General features: G+C 36.3%; 1 protein-coding gene across 1 annotated transcript in view; it reads left to right on the forward strand.

The window, feature by feature from the left end:
- The first annotated feature begins 2899 nt into the window (after positions 1-2899).
- nek7 (NIMA related kinase 7) overlaps positions 2900-23283 on the forward strand; it is a 67110-nt gene continuing 46726 nt past the window's right edge. Inside the window, exons 1-2 of the mRNA XM_023954265.1 lie at positions 2900-3188; positions 21182-21269. Of these exons, the coding sequence (XP_023810033.1) occupies positions 21210-21269 (60 nt within the window). The 5' untranslated portion in view covers positions 2900-3188; positions 21182-21209. The remainder of the gene's footprint in view (positions 3189-21181; positions 21270-23283) is intronic.

Genomic DNA, 23283 nt, shown 5'->3' on the forward strand with positions numbered 1-23283 from the left:
TATTATTTATAGGTGCAGGATTTGGAGTTCACACTTTTCAAGAGCTTCCTGGACCATTTTTATGCTTTCATCTTTTAGATGAAGAAGAAAAAGAAAAGATGTCAACAGATACTGTAAAGGTTAAAGTACTCTGAAGTTGACATCATTTAAGAGTGACTAAAAAGGAGCAAAAACTGTACTTTTAAATGATGAAACAAAAATGTTTTTTGTGAGTTGGAAACTTAAAGGTCAATGTGGAAAATATTAATCCAAATTGCATCTGTTACAGTATGAACTATTTTACAGTATGCTATAGGAGGTGAATATAAATGAATAAATATTGAGTCATACATGCAAGTTTTATTGCAACATAGTGCTCTGCCCTCTGCATGACATTTTCTGCAGAATCCTCAATATTTTAGATTGCAATTCTATTTCTAAAACTTTTTTGTAGACAAAACTCTATAGAAAACAGCTTACGCTGAAATAAGAGGCAAATACTTCATTCCAGGAAAGAGAAACATTAATTTTGTGAAGCTAAAATTATGATAAAGAGGAATGACAAACAATTAACCAACAAAAATAATGAGTCAAACATCCATCCACTTTTCTGATCCACTATGTCCCTTTTAGGGTCACAGGGTTGCTGGACCCTGTCCTGGTAACTGTTAGACAAAGAATGTGAACAGTAAATAAAGTATTTCATATTTTAAAACTTGGGCTGTTTCTGAATGAGCATTCATTTTTATAACAACACCAATAAAAGAAAATTTAAAATAGCTTTATTTTTCCATCCATCCATTCATCTTCCTCCGTTTATCCGGTACCGGGTCGCGGGGGCAGCAGGCTGAGCAGAGATGCCCAGACTTCCTTCGCCCAGGCCACTTTCTCCAGCTCCTCTGGGGGTACCCCGAGGCGTTCCCAGGCCCGCCTGGGTCTTCCCCGGGGCCTCTGCCCAGTGGGACATGCCCGGAACACCTCTCCAGGGAGGAGCCCAGGAGGCATCCGGACTAGATGCCCGAGCCCCCTCTTTATTTTTGTTTTATTGTATTATTTAAAAAAATGCAAGAATCTTATTTTTAATCTTTAACTATTATTTATTATGCAAGGGGCAGATTCCGATAAGGTGTCCGTTATCAAAATGATAAAATGGCATGGAAGTCTGATTGCGTCAGATGGTTGCTTCCACAAAGTCCATTCATTTCTGATAGTCTCTGATAGTACTCTCCGAAGGAAGGGCATTCTACCGCTTATACCATGATCACTTATGAAAGAAATAAATATTAAATCAATTATTAGTACTTCAGTCTTGTTATTTTCTCTTCTCTTTTTCTCTTCTGCTGCATCCCAGTTTTCAAATTTATCACACTAACCAAACATGTTAGAGGAAACTATAAAATTACTCATGTCTGTACTACTGTCTTACTGTTGTGATAAACTGCATAATAAGGTGTGTCAACCTATGTATTATGGTATTGTAACGACTTTAATCCTTGATCAGACTCTGGAGACGCAGAGGCAGGTTTATTTTTTTGTAAGCATGTGAAAAATATATATAACAAAAAAGACTCATTTTTGAGGCTTGAAACTCATACAATGATTAATGTTAAATTATGCGGTCAACAAAAAATACTAGGACCTGCCCACCCCCTCCATACACAAAACTACAAAAAAACAACCTGCAGGTGCACTATATCTTCTATATCTACTAAATCCACCCCTGATCATGTGACACGTGACAATAATGGCAGTTATAGGTATTAATAAGAAGTCTGTGGTCAATATTTTTGGGATTGCTCAGAAAAGAGTTCCTACTTTTTTATGTGTTAAATTAGAGAACTCTAGACTTGGTGTTTTGTTTTTATTTAATTTTTTTCTTTATTGTTCAGGGTTAAAAAAATACCCCTCGGTAGTTTAAAAGTTAAGCTTGGACGTTGTTTATAATAAGAAAACTTAATAAAGCCACTTTTTAATAATAATAATAATAATACATTTTATTTATAAGGCGCCTTTCTGGGCACTCAAGGTCGTCGCACAGCATGTATACAGTATAAAATACAATAAGCTGTTAAAACAACAACAACAATTTAAATAAATACACAATTAAATAAAATATATATAAAAACATGAAAAGGTCAATGTTAAAGTGAATAGGCCATTTGGAAAAGATGAGTTTTTAGCTTTGATTTGAAATGTGGGAGTGTGTCAGTGTTGCGGAGGTCAGGGGGGAGTGAGTTCCAAAGCCGGGGAGCAGAGCAACTGAATGCCCGGCTCCCCATGGTGACAAGACGGGCAGAAGGGACAGAAAACTGGATAGAGGAAGAGGAGCGGAGGCAGCGAGCAGGTATGGAGATATGAAGTTCAAATCTCCATATGGCCTCCTTCATAATGAAGGAGGCCATATGGAGATATGGAGGTGCAAGGTTGTGAAAGGCTTTGATTAATGCGTAGAGCAGGATTTTGTATTGAATGCGGAATGGCCGGGATGGGGAGCCAGTGAAGCTGTTTTTATAATGTATTTTGATTTTTTACTGCACTACATTGTCAGGAATTTAAATGAATATACCTAAAAATTAGTTTTTTACAGCAATTTTTAGGCTAGATTAAAAATAGATGATGATTACATGTGATTACTATTAAATTGCTAAAAAAAAAGTTATTCGTATGAAAGCACAAGTATCAGAACAAAATGGTACATGAGGTCTAGACTTGGAGGTCTTAAGATGCAACATCAGATTTGTAAAAAAAAAACAACCAAATTGTTGTATTATTTAAATGTGGAAAGAGCGTAACACCTACATATTAGCAATAGCAATTATAGGATTGATTGAAGAAACCAACAAATAAATAAACTAAGCATAGTTCTTAAATCTCGCGGTATTTGACATCTTCCCTCCTCTGGGCTTCGGGAATGCTGGGTTGTTTACATTGCTGACTCTCGGGTCACAAGTATGAGCCGTGTGGTGGTGAGGGGCCTTCCACACAAGTGTCTGCCTGAAATCACGTCTCGACTGACTTCGTAGCACACGCGCTCCATGTGAGGAGACGGAGCATAAAACCAAGTGCGACTTGCCACACAAGACCCACCTTTTGGTTCCGACCTTGGGAAGAAAGAAAAAGTCATCCAACAGTAGTAGCGTCCTGAGTGACCATAGAAAACTCGTAGCGTGAAGGAGGGATAGCTTAGCAACTGAGAGTCCGACTTCCTGGTGAGTACAGTCTAGAGCTGACAGTAATAAAACTTGGCCAAACTAGTAAACATTTGTTTGAGAGTTGTTAATTCTTTTGTTATACTTGTAAAAAAACAATATTGTTGATAAAACCCACAAGTGTCAGTGTGTCTTTTATTAAAGTCTGGATTGGGTCCTTAAAAAAAGTTTCCTTGAAGTTTGCTAGCTAGCTTAGCTTGTTAGCTGATTAGCACACCGCTTTGCTAACTTTGAAATAAACAACTGCCTCTGTCGGTGAGTGCTTACACTCTGCACGGTCTCCGCCACAAATTGATTGGTGTTTTGATGCAAGTATATGTCTAACACATGTATTTCATTGCACCCTACAACAAACAACGGAGCCAAATCTGAAATGGAACCATTACAGTACAGTGTCCGCTTATTTCGACAGATGTGTGTTGATGTAGCTTTACTCTCAGTCGTTCGAAGGAAGAACATTATTTGATTTATTTGGACGTACGGTTTGTTAAATAATTGATCAACCCCTCTTTTATCTCTCTCACATACAATAAAACAATTGAAGATGTCTGATTAATTCTATAAACAAAACCTCAGTACAGTCTGACTATCTTCATCTTTGGGAACTAATTGCCTACTAAGCAATTTCAATGTTCATTTTTAATGAGATAATAAGGAAAATTAATTTGAATGCTTGGTGTCAATTTGCCTATCAAATTAAATCAGAACTTGTGACTGGAAATCACATTCATTCAGTGTTTTGGCAGTGAGAACAAGCACTAGTTAATTGTAAATCTCTGGATAAGGAGATAAAGCGAAAAGAAAAGAAAACAAAAAGGTTGCTTTTTGGCAGCTTTTGAGATGTGTTTGGATGATAAGATATCTTAGATCGTAAGAATATATACAGTCAGGACCATAAATATTTGGACAGAGAGACATTCTAATTTAGTTTCTGTACATTACCACAGTGAATTTTAAATAAAACAACTCAGATGTCATTGAAGTGCAGACTTTCAGCTTTTATTCCATGGGTTGAACAACAAGATTGCATAAAAATGTGATAAACTAAAGCATTTTTTTAACACAATCCATTCATTTCATGGGCTCGTAAGTAAGTGGACAAATGAAATGACTGAAAACAAAATGGTCATTACTGATATTTGGTTGAAAACCCTTTGTTGGTAATGACAGCCTGAAGTCTTGAACTCCTGGACATCACCAGATGCTGGGTTTTCTCCTTCTGAATGCTCTGCCAGGCCTTTACTGCAGCGGCTTTCAGTTGCTGTTTGTTTGTGGGCCTTTCTGTCTGAAGTTTAGTCTTCAACAAGTGAAATGCTGCTCAATTGGGTTAAGATCAGGTGACAGACTTGGCCATTCAAGAATATTCCACTTCTTTGCTTGAATGAACTCCTGAGTTGCTTTGGCTGCATGTTTTGGGTCGTTGTCCATCTGTATTATGAAACGCCGCCCAATCAGTTTTTATATATATATATATATATATATATATATATATATATATATATAATTTTTTTTCTTTGTGAATGGATTTATTTAATTTGTATTATATGAATCGAAGCATTAAAACGAGTACCGGTTGTTACACTTCTAGTATAAAAACTCTTAGCATTAACAAAACTCCGTAACTAATTTCTAGATTTTTGTTATCTTCAGCAGAAATAAATTGTTTTAAACCATATTCAAATGTCTTTTGTATTATTCAATTTGTATATTTTAGGTAAAAAGCTAGAGAATTACTCATCATAGAAAAAGTTCACGTTGGGTCATATTTAGACTTGGAGCCGTTTCCCATGGTGCTGTTACTGCCCCTCTCAGCCAAATATTTCAGGCGTCATACTTTTGCACTTGGCTATGCTACAGAGGGATGATTCAGACAAGTGTTAGTGGGAGCTGACATACCTTGTTGACCCAATTATTACTCACTTCTGTGTTGCCACATTTGATCATCATCAGAGACAACAGGCCTCAGTCTGTGAGCATCATCAGGTGATTGAGATGAACACTGGCTGGCCCTGTGAAGTTGATAGTCAAGGAATGTGTCATGAGCGGGATAAGCAGAAACGGATGGCAAATGTTTGTGTCAGCCTCTGTGATGAAGGATTTCTGCCAGTACATCTCCCCTTGAGTTTCAGTGATGGGAGGTGGATTACTTTTGACAGGCTTTGAAAATACTAAATGATTTAACTCTTTTTTTTTTTTGTATTTTTTGTGCTGCTTGGATCTAAGTGGGATGAACAGAAAAGTGGTCCGGTAGAGCAGTAACCCTTAAAAACAAAATAAAGACAGTTATTATTGTTTATATATACAATGTTTCCATATTTTTTTAATGTGCACTTTACCAATGCAAATATTATTTTACTCAATTTTGAAAAAGTCTTTTTTTTTTCTTTCATTTTTTTTTTGCTAAATTCTGCTGGGTTAGTGATTTTATTCTATTGAGGCATTGACAATAAGGGCTAAAGTGCCATTTATATGCCAAAGAAATATATTGCATTTAGAGCAGCAAAACAGTCAGTCTTGCGAGTTTTTATTTGAGCCCTGGAGCTGGCCCTTAAAGGAATAAAGATCAGATGAGACATTTGTCATCTGACCACTTTAACAGTCATCTTGCCTTTGGGTTTCTAGAAAGAACAAAACATTGTTTGCTTTTTTTCGCATTTTTTTTATTTTACAACGCATATTTGAAAGGAGATGTTTCCCTAGGCTTTTTGAGCTACATTTAACACTGTCTTTTGCATGATGTCAAAGCCCTTGCCCAAGTGTGCAGAAACAATCCTGACAAAGGTAGTAGATCACTACATAGGCCAGTCTGGTATAAAGGCTTTGAGGCTGCTTGGTTCATTATAATACAAGTTTTAAAAAAAACAGAGGAAATTATGTGGATTAGTCAAGTAGATTCTTAATTCCCTGGCAGAGTTATGAATTTAATCTTTTCTTCTCCGGTTCAGGGTGGTTAGAGTTTAGACTAAGGTCTCTAGCAATGAGTGTGGGTTGTCTAAATGGCTTTTTGCACTCTTCTCTAGCAACCAGCCTGTCAATATTTTCCATATCCACCTCCCCTCTATCATATGAAGGGTCACTGATGCTTCTTTCAGTAAAATATCCTCGGATAATGCCTCGTGGCTCCTTATGTCATATGAGAGTTGTTAATTTGACTGTGCATTGATGCTTTTCTTTGAAGGGCACAATAGCAGTCTTATGGGGGGAAAAGATTACGGAAATGCACAAAAACAAAAATGCTGACCTCGGACCTGCTTTAGAGATGATGAAGTTCTCTCAGTATCCAGTGTCGGGTTATGTCACGATAACATTGTGTAGTTTATTTCAAAGCAAAGAAAATTAAATTGTCTTTTTTCTTTTTTGGCTCCATATACTTGCTACAAAATGTTTTTTTTATTGAAATCAAAATAAATTTATAAAAGTAATTGAACAATTATCATTAAAGTAAACATTCCATCTAAAATAAAATACCCTTTAAGTAGATAATCAAAGATGAGAGGCTACAAAGAGCAAAAACAACGAGCTTTATCCTCGTATTGTTGGAGCTAAAAGCCTCAAACCGTTTAACAAATTCTAGCACTTTGAGTTGCTGAGATGTGTGATGCAAACGACAGCTGACGCGTTAAGCGGGCTGTCGTTTCCTTGTACGACGAAGAAAATAAGCCTTTCACTCCGATTAACTTTACAATTTAATTTGTTTCTTTTATTATTTACATTATTGAAAGCAGATTTGACTTCTATATGTTTCATTTACCGCACTAGCGGTCAAAAACCTTTTCTCCATCTGGCTGATGCACATCTGTCACCGGTCAGCTAATCTATCTCAATTTATAATAGACTCAAATAATGACAACAGCGACACCGACAGGACATATTATTCAATAGGGCTCCTACACACCAGCCCCTAAATTGTTATACAATTGAATAACAATTTACAAAAACCTTTCAAAAGGAGCTAAACATAGGTTACACTTCTTGTAACAAGCAAATTTTTAATATGAGGCTTTCGATAACATTAGATTTAGTTTGTAGTTTTACAGATCGTACAAGTCCCTTTTTGTCAGAACAAACTTCTAAAACTGTGCCAAGCAGCCAGGAACCTCGGGGAGCTAAAGAGTCCATGATTACAACTATATTCAGAAAAGATCTGCGAGGTCCTTTACTTGCCACCACCATTTTTTGACATACTTCTCCTGCGGTTCAAATATTCCAGGGGGAATAGCAGTTTTTTTTTTTCATGAGAAGAAGATGGTTTGGTGTTAGAGGTTCCAAGTCATTTGGATCATCAGACATTTTGAGTGGAAGATCATTTAGTGTAAAGCTGCTGATGGGTTAAAACTCCATTGTATTCCAGCTTGTGTCATAACTCTTGCAATTTTGTCTTGGTTTAACGCAGACAACTCTCTTTTTAGTTCTTTATTGGCACTGATGAAATTTGTGCCATTATCTGATCTTAGGTGTTTCACTTGTCCTCTTCTGCTAATGAAGCGACGTAAAGCATTGATTCATGCATCTGTTTCCAGAGACGCTGCAACCTCCAAATCCACAGCTCAGCTAGCCATAAAAGTGAAGATAGCACCATTTCGTTTACAGGTTCTTCTTCCTCTTTTCACTTCCACTGGACCAAAGTAATCAACACCTGTGTTGGTGAATGGAGGCAAATCAGGAAGGATACGTTTCTTTGGAAGATCAACCATTTTTTGTTTTTCTGGTCTCCCATGGAACCTTTGACAAAATATACGCTCTGAAAGTACTCGCCTCACCGCAGAGTTAGCATTTGTTATCCAAAATCTTCGTCTTACCTTGGAGAGTGTATGAGCCCGAACACCATGACCAAGACGTAGATCTGTGTTTCAGAATGAGCATAGAGCCGGTGTTGCACCAAAAACTGTGACCTGTCAGATGTTGTGCTGAATCCTCCCGTCCCCTTCCTTTGTTAGAGCTGCAGCTTTAATCTCATTGATGTATGATAACAATAATCATAAACATTATAGAGTTTTCTGGCTGCTTTTTATGATTTAATATAAAACGTAATTACCTGGAAGCAGAATTAGGAAATCTCTATTAAACCTGTTCTTGTTTTCTCAGCACGTTTGAATTTAAGTTTACAGTTAAATGACAATAAACACATGTTCATACCATTTATAAATTACTTTATGCAATTTTATTTTCTTAAAAAATAATCTTTACTGTTATAATTTGGCCGGTAAAAACAAGTTTGGGCGGTAGATTTTTTTAAAATCTAGTTGGTCAGTGACTCAAAAATTAAATTTTGGACCTTGTGGGGAGGTATTTCATTTATTTAAAATCTGACTAAAAACAAAGTAATGTGGATTGTAAATTGTAAATAAACTATGATTCTTAAGCAAAAACAACAACAACAGTTTAACCTACAAGAAGAAATTATGAGAATTTGCTTTTAGTTCCTAGCTAATTCACTGCATGTTGACAAAAATGTCTGCCAATTTTATGTTTGTTCTTTAAAACTTGAATTTTTTCAAATGGAATTGATCAAGCAGTTTAGTGTTCTTTTTTATTTATGCTCTCTTTTGAAACTTGAAGGCTTTTGCTTTAATTTTCAATTTAGTTTGAAATATGAATGACTTTTCTTAGTTATCTGAAAAAAACAAAAACGGTTGCATGTATGTTTAAAATACAATAGGAATAAAATATTGAAATCTTAACAACCTGCTGATGATTCCACATATCTCTCATAAGCAACAGTGTTAAAATTGATAAATATGGATATTTGGTTTATCTCGTGATATATATCGTTATTGCCTAGTATGAAGAAATGGATATCGCGATATAGAAAATCTTTTAATTTGCCTTTGGAAAGGAAAAACGAAATAATCTTATACTTAGAAACATTTTTTTTGCACATTTAAGTCATGCTAGTGGGGTATTTAGTGGATTTTAGCTAATGGAATAACCATGTGATCTGCCTTGTCATCAGTACTGTTGTATTTATATTTATGACTAATTATCATGTCCTGTTAGTCGATTGCAAGTCAATGTTCATTACATTTTGGAAGCAAGTGATTGTCAGTGCTCCTGTGAATTTTCAATAATGTTAGAGGTATTACAATCACAATACTCACAAATATTTTACGTTGACAAAAAACACATACACACAGCGGACTGTGGTCTGAAGTGTAAGTGGTGTTTTGTGTTTGTTTATGTCTATAGCAAACTCATTTTTAGCGGTCCTGGCTCTACCAGACTGGTGAGACACCGTGGCCCTTGACAACATGCACACTAAGTTCAATGAGCCATAAAAGATTTTTTTGCGATTTTTGAAAATGTATTTACCCCTGATATAGGAAACCTAAGAGGAAGCTCCAATTCGATATTGCCATTTAAAGAAAACCACCAAGATTATCCTGGCATCGGGATAGGAAATGTATAATAGTGGAAAGAGAGCAAAATGCTCTCCTTCTCTCTTTAGAATAATCACACGCAAACAGTGCAAATGCCTTAGGATAAACAAACTCTCACAGAATAATTAAAATATGTTGTATGCCATTGTAAACATCACATCAGTCACGGTACACATTTTTCATGACATGTGACAAAAGCAGAACGAGTTTTCACTTTTGAGCTCAAAAGGAGGAGAGTTTTTGAGTTGGTTACCAAGTGTGCTATGGGCATTTTTTCCTAGCTCCTCACTAATAAGCTTTAATATCTCGTGTGGGGTTTGCTGCTGAATAGAGCAAATTTGCCTGAAAACATTTCGTTTGACAAACAGTCTCCTGTACTTTTTTTGTTAAGGGGGTGAAGTTCAAAGTCATCTCTTGAGATCTCTTTGCCATCTCTGTCATCTGTTCTTCATATTGCACAGTTGTTCATATTGCATCCATGATGGTGGTAGATTGGTCTTTTCCACAACTGCCCCAACCCTTCTATGTTATTGATCAATTACTTCATATGAGTGCAAGGCAGAGTTCAGCTCCTGAGCTGTTAGGAGCTGTTAAAGAACCAAACATGGAGCTCTGAGAGAATTAAAAAAAAAAAGTCAGCTTTTGTCTCACGGCCATGCCTGCAATAGGACATCTTACTTCTTAAAGACTACTAGTTTAGACAAGTGTAATCAAGCTAGTATGTTGTTTTTTGTGGCTGTCATCAACTGTATTGCAGTCACTGTGTTTGGCTCTGTCCTGAAATTAGTAGTTTTGTCTGACTTTCTAAAGGATCAAAGAAACTGCTTTTGAGATTTTTGTGTTGTACTTGACAGTAGTCAAATGGGACGTTTTTTGCCCTTTATTATGATGGTTCCCATTAGTTTAGTGGTAGCTAAGGCTAAGTGAAAAAATAGAGGGTGCTTGATGGTTTACATTTTCAAAGGTTTTCTGAACATTTCTATCTTTTTGCAAAAGATAGAAAACAGGTTTTTCCTTGCTACATATCTCTTTTGCAATATTTCAATTGTCCTGACCTACACACAAATCAATTTTCTGATTTACTTTTGAGAACTACAGCTATTCATAAAGTGAAAAAACTTTTCTAAATTTCTGTTACCGTAATTTAAAAATTACTTCTGATCTGTTTTTAGTAAATATTGTTGTGAGTTATAACTAATGTTTGCAAAAAACAAAACAAAAAAGATTGCTGCTGTGCTTCTTTTCTACTCTATTAAGAAATGGTGATTATCTTGGATGTGCAACATTGCTCTAGGGTGTCATGTGACCTCTGTCTTCTGCGTTTCATGTAGACATACACACATGTAAAACTATGAAATATATTGGATTACATGAAATCTCAACATTAGATCATTTCTGCAATGGTTTAAAGGACTGCTGATTCTCCTGTCTACACATCACTTGAAAAATCAGATAAGTCAAGTAATCAGATAATGGTTAAATATTTAGTGTGCATTTGAAAAGACTGTTGAAGGCTTAAATAGTACATCTGTTCCTGGTTTTAATGTAGATTGTTTTGTTTTATGAATTTTTAAAAGTGTTTTATGAAAGTAAGTTCCTCAGGGGACTGCGACAAATGTAATTTAGTTAAATATTTTTGGATGTCACTGTTTTTCAGTTTGTTTTATGCACAACTGTGACCGTTTTAAAATTTACAAGATTTATATAAACACAGAACATGTTCCAGTTTTAGGTGTGCCCCAATATAACATTTTATAAAGGCACATTATTTCATCACTTCAAAGAAAAAATAGATTCTATGTTTTTTCTATTGCACAAGAACATCAAATTGCATCGCTACACTAATATTTTTCTTTACATAAAGGATTTTTTTGGGAGTTTCCCTCTTTTCTCTGATACTTTTTTAGACCTTTTGTTGTTTTCTGACATATTCCATAATTTTTGCATGGAAGACACATTATAACTCCACCCCCCCCATTTGTTTTCTGACTCACAATTTTTCCAAGGTCCCTGGTCTCTCAACTTGGCCTAGGGCTTTGAGGTTGTAGTCAGGGCTTGAGGGCATAAAGGAGTCATAATAAGAGCTCACCTCAATTCCTGCTGCCCAACTTGCCCCCAAGTCCCGTTGTCTTGGTCGCACTCTGTTTCTACATTGTTGGACTATTTTTTTCCTGTCTTTTTCTATCTACCACATTTTTCTGCCGAAACAAGAACACCTTCATGTGTCAGACTTTCATATGTTTCTATGTCTTTTCCCTATGGACTCCCCATCTTTTTCATCTTGTTTAAGAACATCTTTACTTTTTTAGACTGAATTTAAGGTTTTGTGTTGAGCCTACATAGAGTTCTTTGTAAGGTGTTCGTATTTATGAGTGTGTGTTAGTGCTTTCATCACTCAGTGAAGTACCAAATGGTGGTTAGTGCTCTTGTTATAGTCATAAGTGATTCTAATGGAGCATCCTAACTCTAAGCCAAGCATTTATATTGTTTGGTTTGAAAAAACCACATCTACGGTAATCATTTAAAAAAAAGACTTACCGGTATGTTTTTTGTGTTCATCTAAAGAACTAAATATATATTTACAGTCAGATCAAGTAACAATTTGCTGTATTTCTTAGTGTGATGCAGTTTCTTTCCTCTGCACGACTTTGATTTAGTGCATATTCTTTAAAAACACACTCTGAACCTCTGATATCAGGAAATCCAAGTGCCAGTGTTGGTTGTTCCAACATTTATTATGTCACTGGATGTGCTGATTGGGAGGAACTCAAAGTCACAAGGAGATTCAAAGAGCCTGCTCTTCTGGCACCCCTGTAAATATAAAATGCGATCATGGGAGCTAAACCTGTGCTTAAACTGTTTTCCAACATGCAAATTCTGCAAAATTTTTATTTTGTACCTGTTAAGTATAAGGTTAAGTCATTTATTGCGGAACTCTAGAAGTGTCTTTAGGATTGTGATGGATGCCCAAAAATATATCAAAAGGCAGTGGGTGCAACTGGTTTTTACCAAGCAAACATGAAGCTGTACAGATTTGGTTTTTTCGCAGTTCTTTACAGGGCACAGTTTTGTAAAAGTTAGCTAGTATGAAAGCTGCAATTGCCATGAAACAACTTCTTGGACTGTAGATTGCTTTAGGTGGTTTTAAGTCTACTGGAATGACAAAATTATGCATCTTTTTTTGAGAAATTATGTTTGTTATGAAAGTACTCCTGAATTACAGGAGTACTTTCTACCTTACAGTAATCTTACAGTATTACTGAATTACAATATTTTTTGAGTCGCTGCAAACATGAATGCTGTCTGAAAAATACAAGGTTAATTTTAGATAGTGTTAGAACAGCATGCTTGGTCTCCATATGTTCAGCAACTAAAAAGGTTTTATTTGTAGACTTGGAATAGAATAGAACTTTATTCATCCCACAACGGGGAAATTGATTAATCAATCTGCCCTGAAGTATTGATTCAGTTATAAATACAAACAGGGGGACAAAAATGCAAAGAAGGGTAGTCACAACACTCCAATAGGAGTTTGTTAAAATATTGTGTTGTAATTCTTGAGGAAATAAATCATCCTTTGTGGTAAGCAGGATCCAGTGATTACGTAGAATACACTCTTGATTTGGTGCAGCACCATAACTCGCTTGTCTCTTCTCTTTTGGGGGGTCTTGTCTACTGTGAGTTTTCCCTGTAGCTTTGTCCCTCCTGCTTCGCCTGGCCCACTATCAGGAGGGCAGGCAGCCTGATTCCCTCGCAGCTGCAGGAAGCTTTAGCAGCAGGGGTTGGGCCTGTATGGCGCTCCTGGCTTGTTCTGTTAGAAGTGCTGCCAAGCCAAGGACGAGAGATCTCAGCCAGTGTGGTACTGGGGCACCAAATAAAAATATTTTACTGGTGTATGATAATACACACTAAGATACATTGGACATGCATTCCTTGCATGGAGCCTGAATGACCACATTGTTTTACAACGCGAAGTACATAAAAAGTGGTTAAACTCTAAATGAAAAAAGAAATACAGTTAAAAAGTAGTTCTATTTGTCTTATGGTGCAGGAACTGGACTTATGAGTTGAGCAGAGAAGTGGGCTGGTCTGATATTGAATTGGTTGGTAAGGTGACTGATTTGGTGCTTTGCTGTGTTTACAGCAAAGTAATCCAATGCTCCCATACTGTGAAAGCCTGGCTGGGTTCCCAACCAGTTCTGGCTTGTCAGTTTAATGGTGAATATTTAACATTGCGCCACACTGCGAGGCTGGGCTGTTAACAGCAGTCAGCAAGAAGCACTGCAGTAAAGGCTTGCATGTGCTGGGACTGGGTTATGAAGCCCATCTAAAACCAACTGAAAAGCAGGAAGCACACCTTGAAGTTCTGATTTTAGAAGAAGGCAGATGGCATGGGCTGGTTGGTGTCACACTGAAGAGAGAGAGGAAAAAAAGGAGAAACACCAGAATTCCCTGATGAAAGCATCTCCCACTTGCTTTGAACCGTAAGTCTGTCGTGGTTGGAGTCTGCTATGTGGCTCCAGGTCAAACTGTGATACGCAACTCCTGGAATTTGTGCTTTTCAAGTTTTTCATGTTCAGATCGTCAGAGGAGAAAAATGGTATGAGTGTTGTGAAGGGGGATTCAGACCTCATAAATATTAATATTAAAATGTGTAAAAAGGGTAGGGAAGGCCTCTCTGGTTTTTGCTTTCAACCTATATGGGGCAATTTCTGTCATTTTTTCTGTTTTGTTTTTCCTTATTGCTTTATGTGTCTGTTTTTCGCTAATTTTGGCAATAGACAATTATTTTCAGAATACCAGTTTGATTTTTGCTTAATCTTTATTTTTTCTCCTGAACATTTTTTACATTTCCAATATTCCACAATATATAAAACATCATAGCTCTGAACATGCTTAAAAAACAGATTGAAAGAGAATGGTTTAAATAGTTTTTTTAAGTGAGGCGCCTGGCTATAAAATTATTTTTTAGTTTGTTTCGCATAGTTTGAATACTTACTACAATAATTTCCTTAACTCTGGGTTATAGGCATCAATTTTTAAATAATGTCTTTCAATGTGAGAGCATAGAAAACTGTATTTATTAGAAACCAAAAAAGGAGTTTAAAAATGCTGACCCATCTTGTCTCTGTTTTCACCTCACTTCTCACACGAGTTTTTAGTTGTTTCAGCAAAAACCAGCAGCCAATCTCCTCAGGATTGTGTTTTACCTTAAAAGTAAAATTAACAGATTTTCTTTTGGATTCCCTTTTTTTAATCTTTTTTTTAAAAATAGTTCTGAAGTGTAAAGTTTTAACGCTTTGCTGTAGTTCTTAAGTTGACAAAATGTGAAATTTAATTATATATATTTTTTTATATATTGGCCTTTAATTTCAAATAGGTGTCTTTATTCAAAACAGCAATGTGCAAACAGCTTTACAGTGCATTCATAGTTTTTGTGGGAAGTTCCAACACGTCAGCTGGTACTAAAATATATTTAGAGCCCTTGTTCTTTTTTAGGAACTATGCAAAACTTGAGTGATCCAAATCCCCCTTTTTACTCTGTATGAATTCTTTTTTTGCTTAAATTATAGCTTTTGATGAATACTTTTCTGAGTAATTTATCTTTAGTGAGGCTTAATTAAACACCCAATGTTATTAAACAGATCAAACATTAAACATTTCATTGTTTGGACAAACCATTAACTGCATTTTTGTTTTGCCCTCCAAAGCTCCATGTTACACATGCATTGTGAATAACATGTTGATTTCCTCAAATGTAATGGCTTGAAAATAAAAATAAAAATTTCACAAAAATGTTGTAAATTAAAGGCAGAGTCCGGTTTTTGTGCTGGGGTGGTGGAACAGGTCTGACATCTCTCCTGAACTGAAAAAGGAAATCCCTGTAGGCGTTGAGCTGAGGGGATTGAATAAAGGTGAAGGAAGGAAATTCAGAGCGGTGTAACCCCTTAGGGGTGACGTTATTCTCTCATCGCCAGCTACACACGGGCACAAACACACAGACTTGAAACCTGGGAGGCTCGTTCAGTGTGTCAGATAATGCACTCATCCAGAAAAGGATGAAGGACTGAAGGATAAAAATTAACATTAAAAGCTTCATATGTGCATACCTATATAGGTGCTTCAAATAAATGTGCCGTTAGTATTTGTTTTCTTCCTGTTTAATTTGTGTTTTTTAAATTTGAGAAAATTTTTGCTTACACTTGCATCCCTTGCATCACTTTTTTCACTTTTCAGTTCTCTACAAACTTACATATTGTTGTTATTATTTAATGGTCATTTCAAAGCACAGCACAGCATGCCATTAAATTATTTAGCTTTTTAGACTTAATTTTGTAGAAAACAACATTTTAGAGGCTGTAATGCTCTGATTGAGCTGCATTGCTCTTGATCTGTTTGGAGAATTGTATTTTTTTAATTGTATTTTTTTAAGTGCACAACACCTAGCAGAATCTCTATAGGAGCCCATTTACAGAGGCTGGATTCCAACCAGATCCAGAGCAGAACTGGACTTTATGGAAGCCATGTTTTTTGTTTACCCAAAGTTGGCCTTTTTTTAATTCCTTTATCTGTATTCAGTCATCTGTTTGCTAAATGTATAATGTTTTTCTCTTACATGAATTCCATTTTTTATAGTTTGGTCGCATGACACACTAAACGTCTACTAACCAACAAAGCATAAAACAGTGCATTTCATATAAAAAGACTCGATTAGATGAGACTTTCAACAGGAGCTCTTGGACCTTACATTAGCAGTTAGCTATGTAATGACACATGCCTGGAAACAGCTCCTCTCATATTACTAATGATTTGGACATCTTGTGCTTGTCATTTCCTCTTAGAAACATTTCTACGTTAACATAAGGTAACTGTACAAAGTTATTTAAGGAGCGTGGGAAAACCTGCTTAAGGCTGTACAAGAAACCTTGGTTTGTGTTTTGGGAGAGCTAACTGCATTCAGCAGATGTTTCTGTTTTAGGACTTTTTTCTTCTTCATGGATTAGAAACTCAAAAAAATAAAGTACCGGTACCATGTTTTGCAATCAACATAAATCAGTTAACATCGTCCTCCCTTGTAGTCCAGTCTTAGTTGAACCTTTTTTTTTATATATAATTTTTATAACGTTATTGTGCCTGTAAAGTAGGACGAAGATCTTTCAGTAGAATTGGATGCTGTGCTTTTCTACTGTTGGAGTAGAACTGTACTGAACTCCAGGGTCGTACACTCCTTCACACAGCTTGCTCATTGACACACTCGAATAGTTTTTCTACGGATCACACAGCTGTCTTTAATGCAGCTGTATTTTTAGGCCCTCTGCCCACATGATTCTTTTTACCTACACAGTCAGCAATTTGTCTGTGTACCTTTTCCTTTTAAATACCTATGATTGACAGTATAAATTGATTGTAGCTAGTAACGAGTGAAAAGAAAAGAAAACAGATGTTTTGCTCGCAGTCCTTTTTGACTGGTACCTTGGTTGTTTGTCACTCTCCTTTTGTCATTGAAATTAGAGTTTATCTTTTACAAGTTGGAGTGGTATGTTTTTGTTTTTCAAGTGATTATTAGCATCCTCCTTGGCTGCCATCTCTGCTCGACGAAATGAGCACATCAAACAACATTTTACGCTAACGAAGTACTGTGGGCTGGCCGGCTCCGGCTTTTTACTGTGAGACACCTGCTTAACTGACAAACTGGCAACAAAGAGATCCCTCCCCACGAGAGCTGTCAGTGCCGCAGTTGAGTGGTTTGGACAATATAGAGCTGAGAGGTGGCCTGGGCTTTTAGCCACGTGCCGATTTGTGTCAAACACACAGCAACAGGGGGACGACATGAAGGACAGAGGAAGGACAATAGCCTGAATGACAAGAGCGAGGAAAGGGCTGGCACCTGTTTGTACTTCAGGTTTCGTCTCAGTAGTGGACACTATTGCTTTGCACATTTATTGAAGATGGAGTAAATATTAAGGTGCAAGACGAGACAAATGTGCAGGTGTGCTTGTACAGAAAAACAGAGGAGATCTTGGTGTCTATGGGATGAGCCGTATGCAGAGGATCCATATTGTAGAGGGTAAAATAGAGTCATGCTGAAGTTCTTTGGATGTACAGGTGATAAACCTGGTTAAGTTCATCAAGCAAGCTAATTTCAGATTTCAACATAAAGAAAAGTTATCATTAACTCTTGAAATCTCAGGGTAAAATGTGGAAAAATCATCATAAATAGTTTTTCCACTTTAAGAAAAAGAATTCCTGTTTTTCTGTAATTTTGAAAAACAAATATAAAGCCTCTGTTGTTTAGAAGCTTTTTGCCAAACTGTTCTTTGGAGTTAAATGAGCATGGTTTTCTCCTCAGCCATCATTCTCAACATAAGGTTGCAATTCTTTTGTTTAGAAACTGTTTATAACTGCTTGTTTTTAAAGAATTACTTCTATTTATGTTTTAATCTCTTTTGGACGTACATTCTTTCATCATTTCTATTATTATTTTCAGATACTTTCATCACCTTTATATCTCATTTTTACTCTCTAAATCTTTTATTTTGAGTGCCAAATAGTATCTTGTAAGGAAATTAACCTAAATGAGATGAGTGTCACTCTTATTTTTATTGGTATTTTCTCAATTTTCTATTTACTTTTTCATTCATATTTTATTTCCTCTTTTTCTATGGATCCTTTTGTGTTTGAGATCCTGTGTTTATGAGATCCTGACATTGAGTTGATTCCTGATTAAGAACCCAGTCTTTTACAATCCTGATTAGTTGAACTGAACTGCTTGCCTGTCTTGTTTTGCACAGTTAATTTTAAAGATGTTTCCTAATTGCAGCTTTCCTCCTAAAAAAAATTTCTTTTCTTCATTTTCTATTCTGTTAATTCTTGAACAAGCTTACTTGTAGACCTAAAAAAATAGCTCACACGCGGAAGTGTAATTGGTCCTCTCCCTTTACTCTTTCTCTCAGCCCAATTCGTAAAAGGACTTCTGCATTTGGGGTAATGATTTTGAATAGTGATTAGAATAAATTGAAAAGTTTGCCACTTCTGTCGAATCTGAAACTCTCCATCATTAGATGTTACTTTCCTCTTTCCCCTTTTTTGGGTTTCACCGCTAGTTAGGAAGGGGTTTGAGAGGAAGCCTGGGGTTGACTTTTATCAGCACATGCTCAAAGCTTTTCCATTTCTTGTAATCATGGACACCACTCTTACAGTTCTTTCTCTGTCATCTTGTGCCTTCTGAAAGGTGTCTTTGATTCTTATATACCATACACACAGGTCAGATGGGTCAATATTCATATTTACCTTATTTTCTATAGCTTATCGCATCTCTTTACTCTTTTATACCTGATATTAATGTGCTTACATTTATTATCTTAATGCAGAAAAGGAAATTTACCTCCATTCTCTTTAATAACTCTTTTTTTTAAATCTGTCTTCAAATAAATTATTTAAAACACAGGAAGTGAGGATTAAAGAAGCGGTATAAAGTTTCCCTCTGGAGCATCAGGTTCGAAAAGCTTTTTTTCTTCTTGTCATCTGGAACTTTTGTTTCTGCATCCAGTACCTTTGCAAGGGTGCAGAGTCAGTTTATTAGTGCATATTTTTATTGTAAAAACCATAATACTCATTGTAAAAGAGTTGGTCTCTTTGCAATCCTCACTTATTTTTAATATTTGCATACTTGATTAAAATATTACCCTTTAAACAGAAATTTTGTCATTTCACCCTAATAAACTTTATTTTTTTAATTCTAGAAAAGAGAGTTTAAAATCTGTTTTGACTAAAAAAAAGTTTGATGTGGAAAAAGTACTCAACATTCAACGATGAGATGTCTACATTGAGGGCAAGTGTGCAACGCAGTTGTTATCTAATCTATTTGGAAAAAAAAAGAATCAATATAGTAGTGATATAATTATGCCCTTATAAAGTGTTAAATGTATTTAACACTTTATAATCAACAAATTGTGAATTTATTACCGATAGAAAATAACAGCCAGTAAAAATAAGAAATAAACCTCATTTATGATACAGTGGGTGAATGCTCATCGTGTTTGGTGTCCAAACATGTTCTGCAGAATAAACAGTCTTAGTAGCTTTTTTCAGTGCATAATTTCAAACTCACTCTGTTGCATACAAATACAAATGAGGGTCTCTGTAGCCACTATTTTTCCCTGGCAGAACACAAAAATGTTGACAAAGTATTATGCTGTTCTTCATCTGCTGTTTGCAATGTTCTGGCATCTTTATTGGTTTGTTATGGGTGTATTACACCTCTGGTGCCTTTCTTGCTTACATTGAGAAGCGAGTGTCACTTTAAAATGCAGCCCAAGTGCTAACTTTAAACTGACTTATGACGGATTCCTCAGTTTTCAGTTTTATGTTCATGAATAAAATTGGTGTGAAAGTGGAATCTGCAGAGTCCTTGTTATCATTTTTAGCATTATTATTGAAAATATCTATCTTTAGTTGGCTGTAAACTATTAAAATTTGCATACATCTCAATAAATCTTGTGCTTGACAACTAAAAGTTCACTTGAGTCTGTCTCTCTGCCTGTCACGCTGCTGTGGTTGGAAAATCCTGTGTTCCTTCATTGTACAACACTTGATATTGTTTGTTTTTTACCACATGAATAATGCCTGTCTGATATCTCCTTTCATTACATTCGCTGGTACTATTGAATAGACCATTTAATAATTAAGAGATGACTGGTTGATGTAAAGATCCTCAAATGTCATTACTTTGACAGAAAAACTATTTTTATGTATTGATCTTTTATTTTAAAATCCTGGACCTTATATCCAATTTACGAGAGGTTGTACATACTTCTTTCTTTTAATTAAATATGTTAAAAATGTGCAGTACACATCTTTGTATCTGGATTACACATGGTTACTGGTGCAGCTTTTAGGTTTAGCAAGTTTTGCAGTTTTGCAGCTTTCACAAAACATTATTCACTGCTTGCTCCTCCATATGTTGTGTAATATACAAGCTAAAAAGTTATTTTCTTAACAGTATAGTATCTTACGGCATAAGATATCCCCCATGTAGAGTCAACCATGTAAGAAACTGGAATTATGTTAATTTCATTTGTAAAATCGTGTTTTGCGTTATTCCTTTTCTTTAACAAAAAGGCATGAATTATTTATTTGGGTAACAGTTTTTCTTCATGCCGCAGATCTCTTCCAGAGTTAAACAACCGGCTGTAATGTATGTCTTGTGAAACTGGCTTCATCTGGGCTTAATGCCAAAGCACACAGTTGAGCAGAATTGAAGCATGCACCCATTTTCAACTCACCTGTCTGTAGTGCTTTAAAAGAGGAACATTTAGAGGAATTATGAAACCAGTTAAATTGTAATTCTCAAGAATTTGTCTTGGCAAAGGGCAAGTCAAATACTCAGGAACACAATCTTGATTTTGTTAAGATTTTGTAGCCCTACCTCTTTGTAACTTAAAACTGAGTGAGACAGTGTCAGGTGTTGTGTGGACTCCAGCGCTGTTGAAACTGAATACTGTGGATGGCTGTGGGAACAATGGTGGTTGGTGTCTTAAAGGGGTTTTAAACAGGTAGATTTAAGGCTTTTATTTTAAGAATTGGTGTCTGACTGTCATTGTTTTTGATCTTTAGGGGTGCACAGGATCAGTCTCCTAACACTATGTCCATGGACATGCAGCCGCAAGGACAGCAAGCAGAAACGCCACCGTTTCAACCCCAGGTAATGTTCACACATACCCACACACACACAAAGACGCAAGCTAAGTGCTGAATAGGTTGAGAAACTTCACAACATTACAAGTTAAATTATTAGTTTTCCTAAGTATTTTGGCTATTTTCCACTTTCTGCTTACTGGTAATGATAACAATATTTCGAATTGCATAAATAATGTTCAGTGTTACCAAGAACATTGTTTACATCAGGCATGCTTATTCCTGGTTCTGGAGATATACCACCCTGCCTGTTTTCCAGCTCTCCCTTGCGTTGCTTGCTGCTGATTACATGGATCAGGTGTGTTCATTGAATCTGAATGTGGAGACTTCTGATTTTCTCATCTGACTTTTGATTGAGCTAACTAGCATGTAGCATAGCTTGCAGATCTGGGAAAAGGTCAGGGTTGTAGCTCTCAAGGACCAGGAATGAGCAGCCCTGGTTTACACACACTGATAGTAGAACTGTACATCAGGAACAACATTTTACATGCAAAATTCTTAGGAAATCCATCAGTTTCTATCCTCATTGTTGATTAAAGGGCCTATACCATGCTATTCTTAAGCCTCTTGTAGTAAGCCACATCAATGCACACAACATTTTACCTTTGGCACACAAAAGAACAATTTTTTTAAAATTAAACATTAGTTATTTTTCTGAGTCCCACATCTGGCCTCGGCAGCATGTCTGCGTCTTGCCCACGAAATAAACAACATTCAAACTTTTGTAAAGATGGATGTGCATATAAAATGAAAGCATTTTTGACAAATACAACTAGCTTCAAAAAGTGGGTTTTATTTTAGCCTGGGGGCGGTGCTGGCAGGACCCAGGTCATTTTCTTGGGTTGGGAGGGGCTGGTGCTCAGAGCGTAGGTTTTTAGAGGAATACTCTGAAAAGCCTGAATGGCTCAAAATAACACTTTGGGGTTTCTTTTTGTGAGGAATGAACATTATAATGCACTGATTTAGCATGATATAGGCCCTTTAAATGGGAAATGGCATATATTTCAGTCAGTCACAGTCAAATTCACACACATTCACACACTGATGGTGGGTCCACTGTTGAACACCGGGGCAAACCTCAGGCAAGGTGGGGTACAGTGTCTTGCCCAAGGACACTTCAGCATATGGGCGGGCAAGGCGGGAATCGAACCTGCATCCAATCAGAGGTCTACCACCCTACCACTGTACCACGGCTGCCCCCAGTCCCACCCCGATCCATCCTCTGATCTATTGTAAATCGTTCCCTAAGCTCCTGATTTACAACATAATGCAAATAATGAATAAAGGGATAATCAGAAATGCCATTTTGAGCTAAAGATTTTTAACATATGTTCTCAGAATAATGCCACAAGTACGGGTTAAAAAAAACAAAAAAGCGTTTTTATCTGAGTGGGTCTTTAAAGTGCCTGAGTTGCATTAATGTACAATCTTTTACAAGACCTACCCTACATGAGAAAAATGACTCGGATTGCCGCTGGAAGGATATGTGGTCATCTTTACAAGGCTAAAGCTGAATAAAAATGTGCACCTTTTCTAAAAGCAATTAAGGCAGAAGTTCTGTGGTTTCAGTTTTTGAAGAATACAAGCCTTTTTGTCAACATTATCATTATCACTTAAGTCAAAATATAGCAACTTGTTCATATTTTAATCCAAAACTATTGTAAATGGTTTATTATTAATGAATCTTGTGTCTGTAAAAATGTTCTTTGGTCTAGTCATTCCACTGACCACCATGCTCTATGTTTAAAGATTAGCTGTAGCAGATAAATGTTGAGTTGTTCTTATTGATCAGAGCTCAGGAGACTAGTGCAGCTTGGTTGCCCTGCATGTCTTTTTTTTTTTTGTTTGATGCAACTCAAGTTTGTCTTGTGCACATGTGGTCATCAGTTTTTAATCCCACCCTCCAACATCAGGGACATTGATTTCTTGACAGAAAGGTTTTGTTGCCTCTGAAACTATTCAGTGGAGTTTAAACAAAGCCAATCACCCACATGCCCTGGAGTAAATGTGGATTCTTTAGG

This window comes from Oryzias latipes, chromosome 4, assembly GCF_002234675.1.
Source record: "Oryzias latipes chromosome 4, ASM223467v1".
Classification (NCBI taxonomy): domain Eukaryota; kingdom Metazoa; phylum Chordata; class Actinopteri; order Beloniformes; family Adrianichthyidae; genus Oryzias; species Oryzias latipes.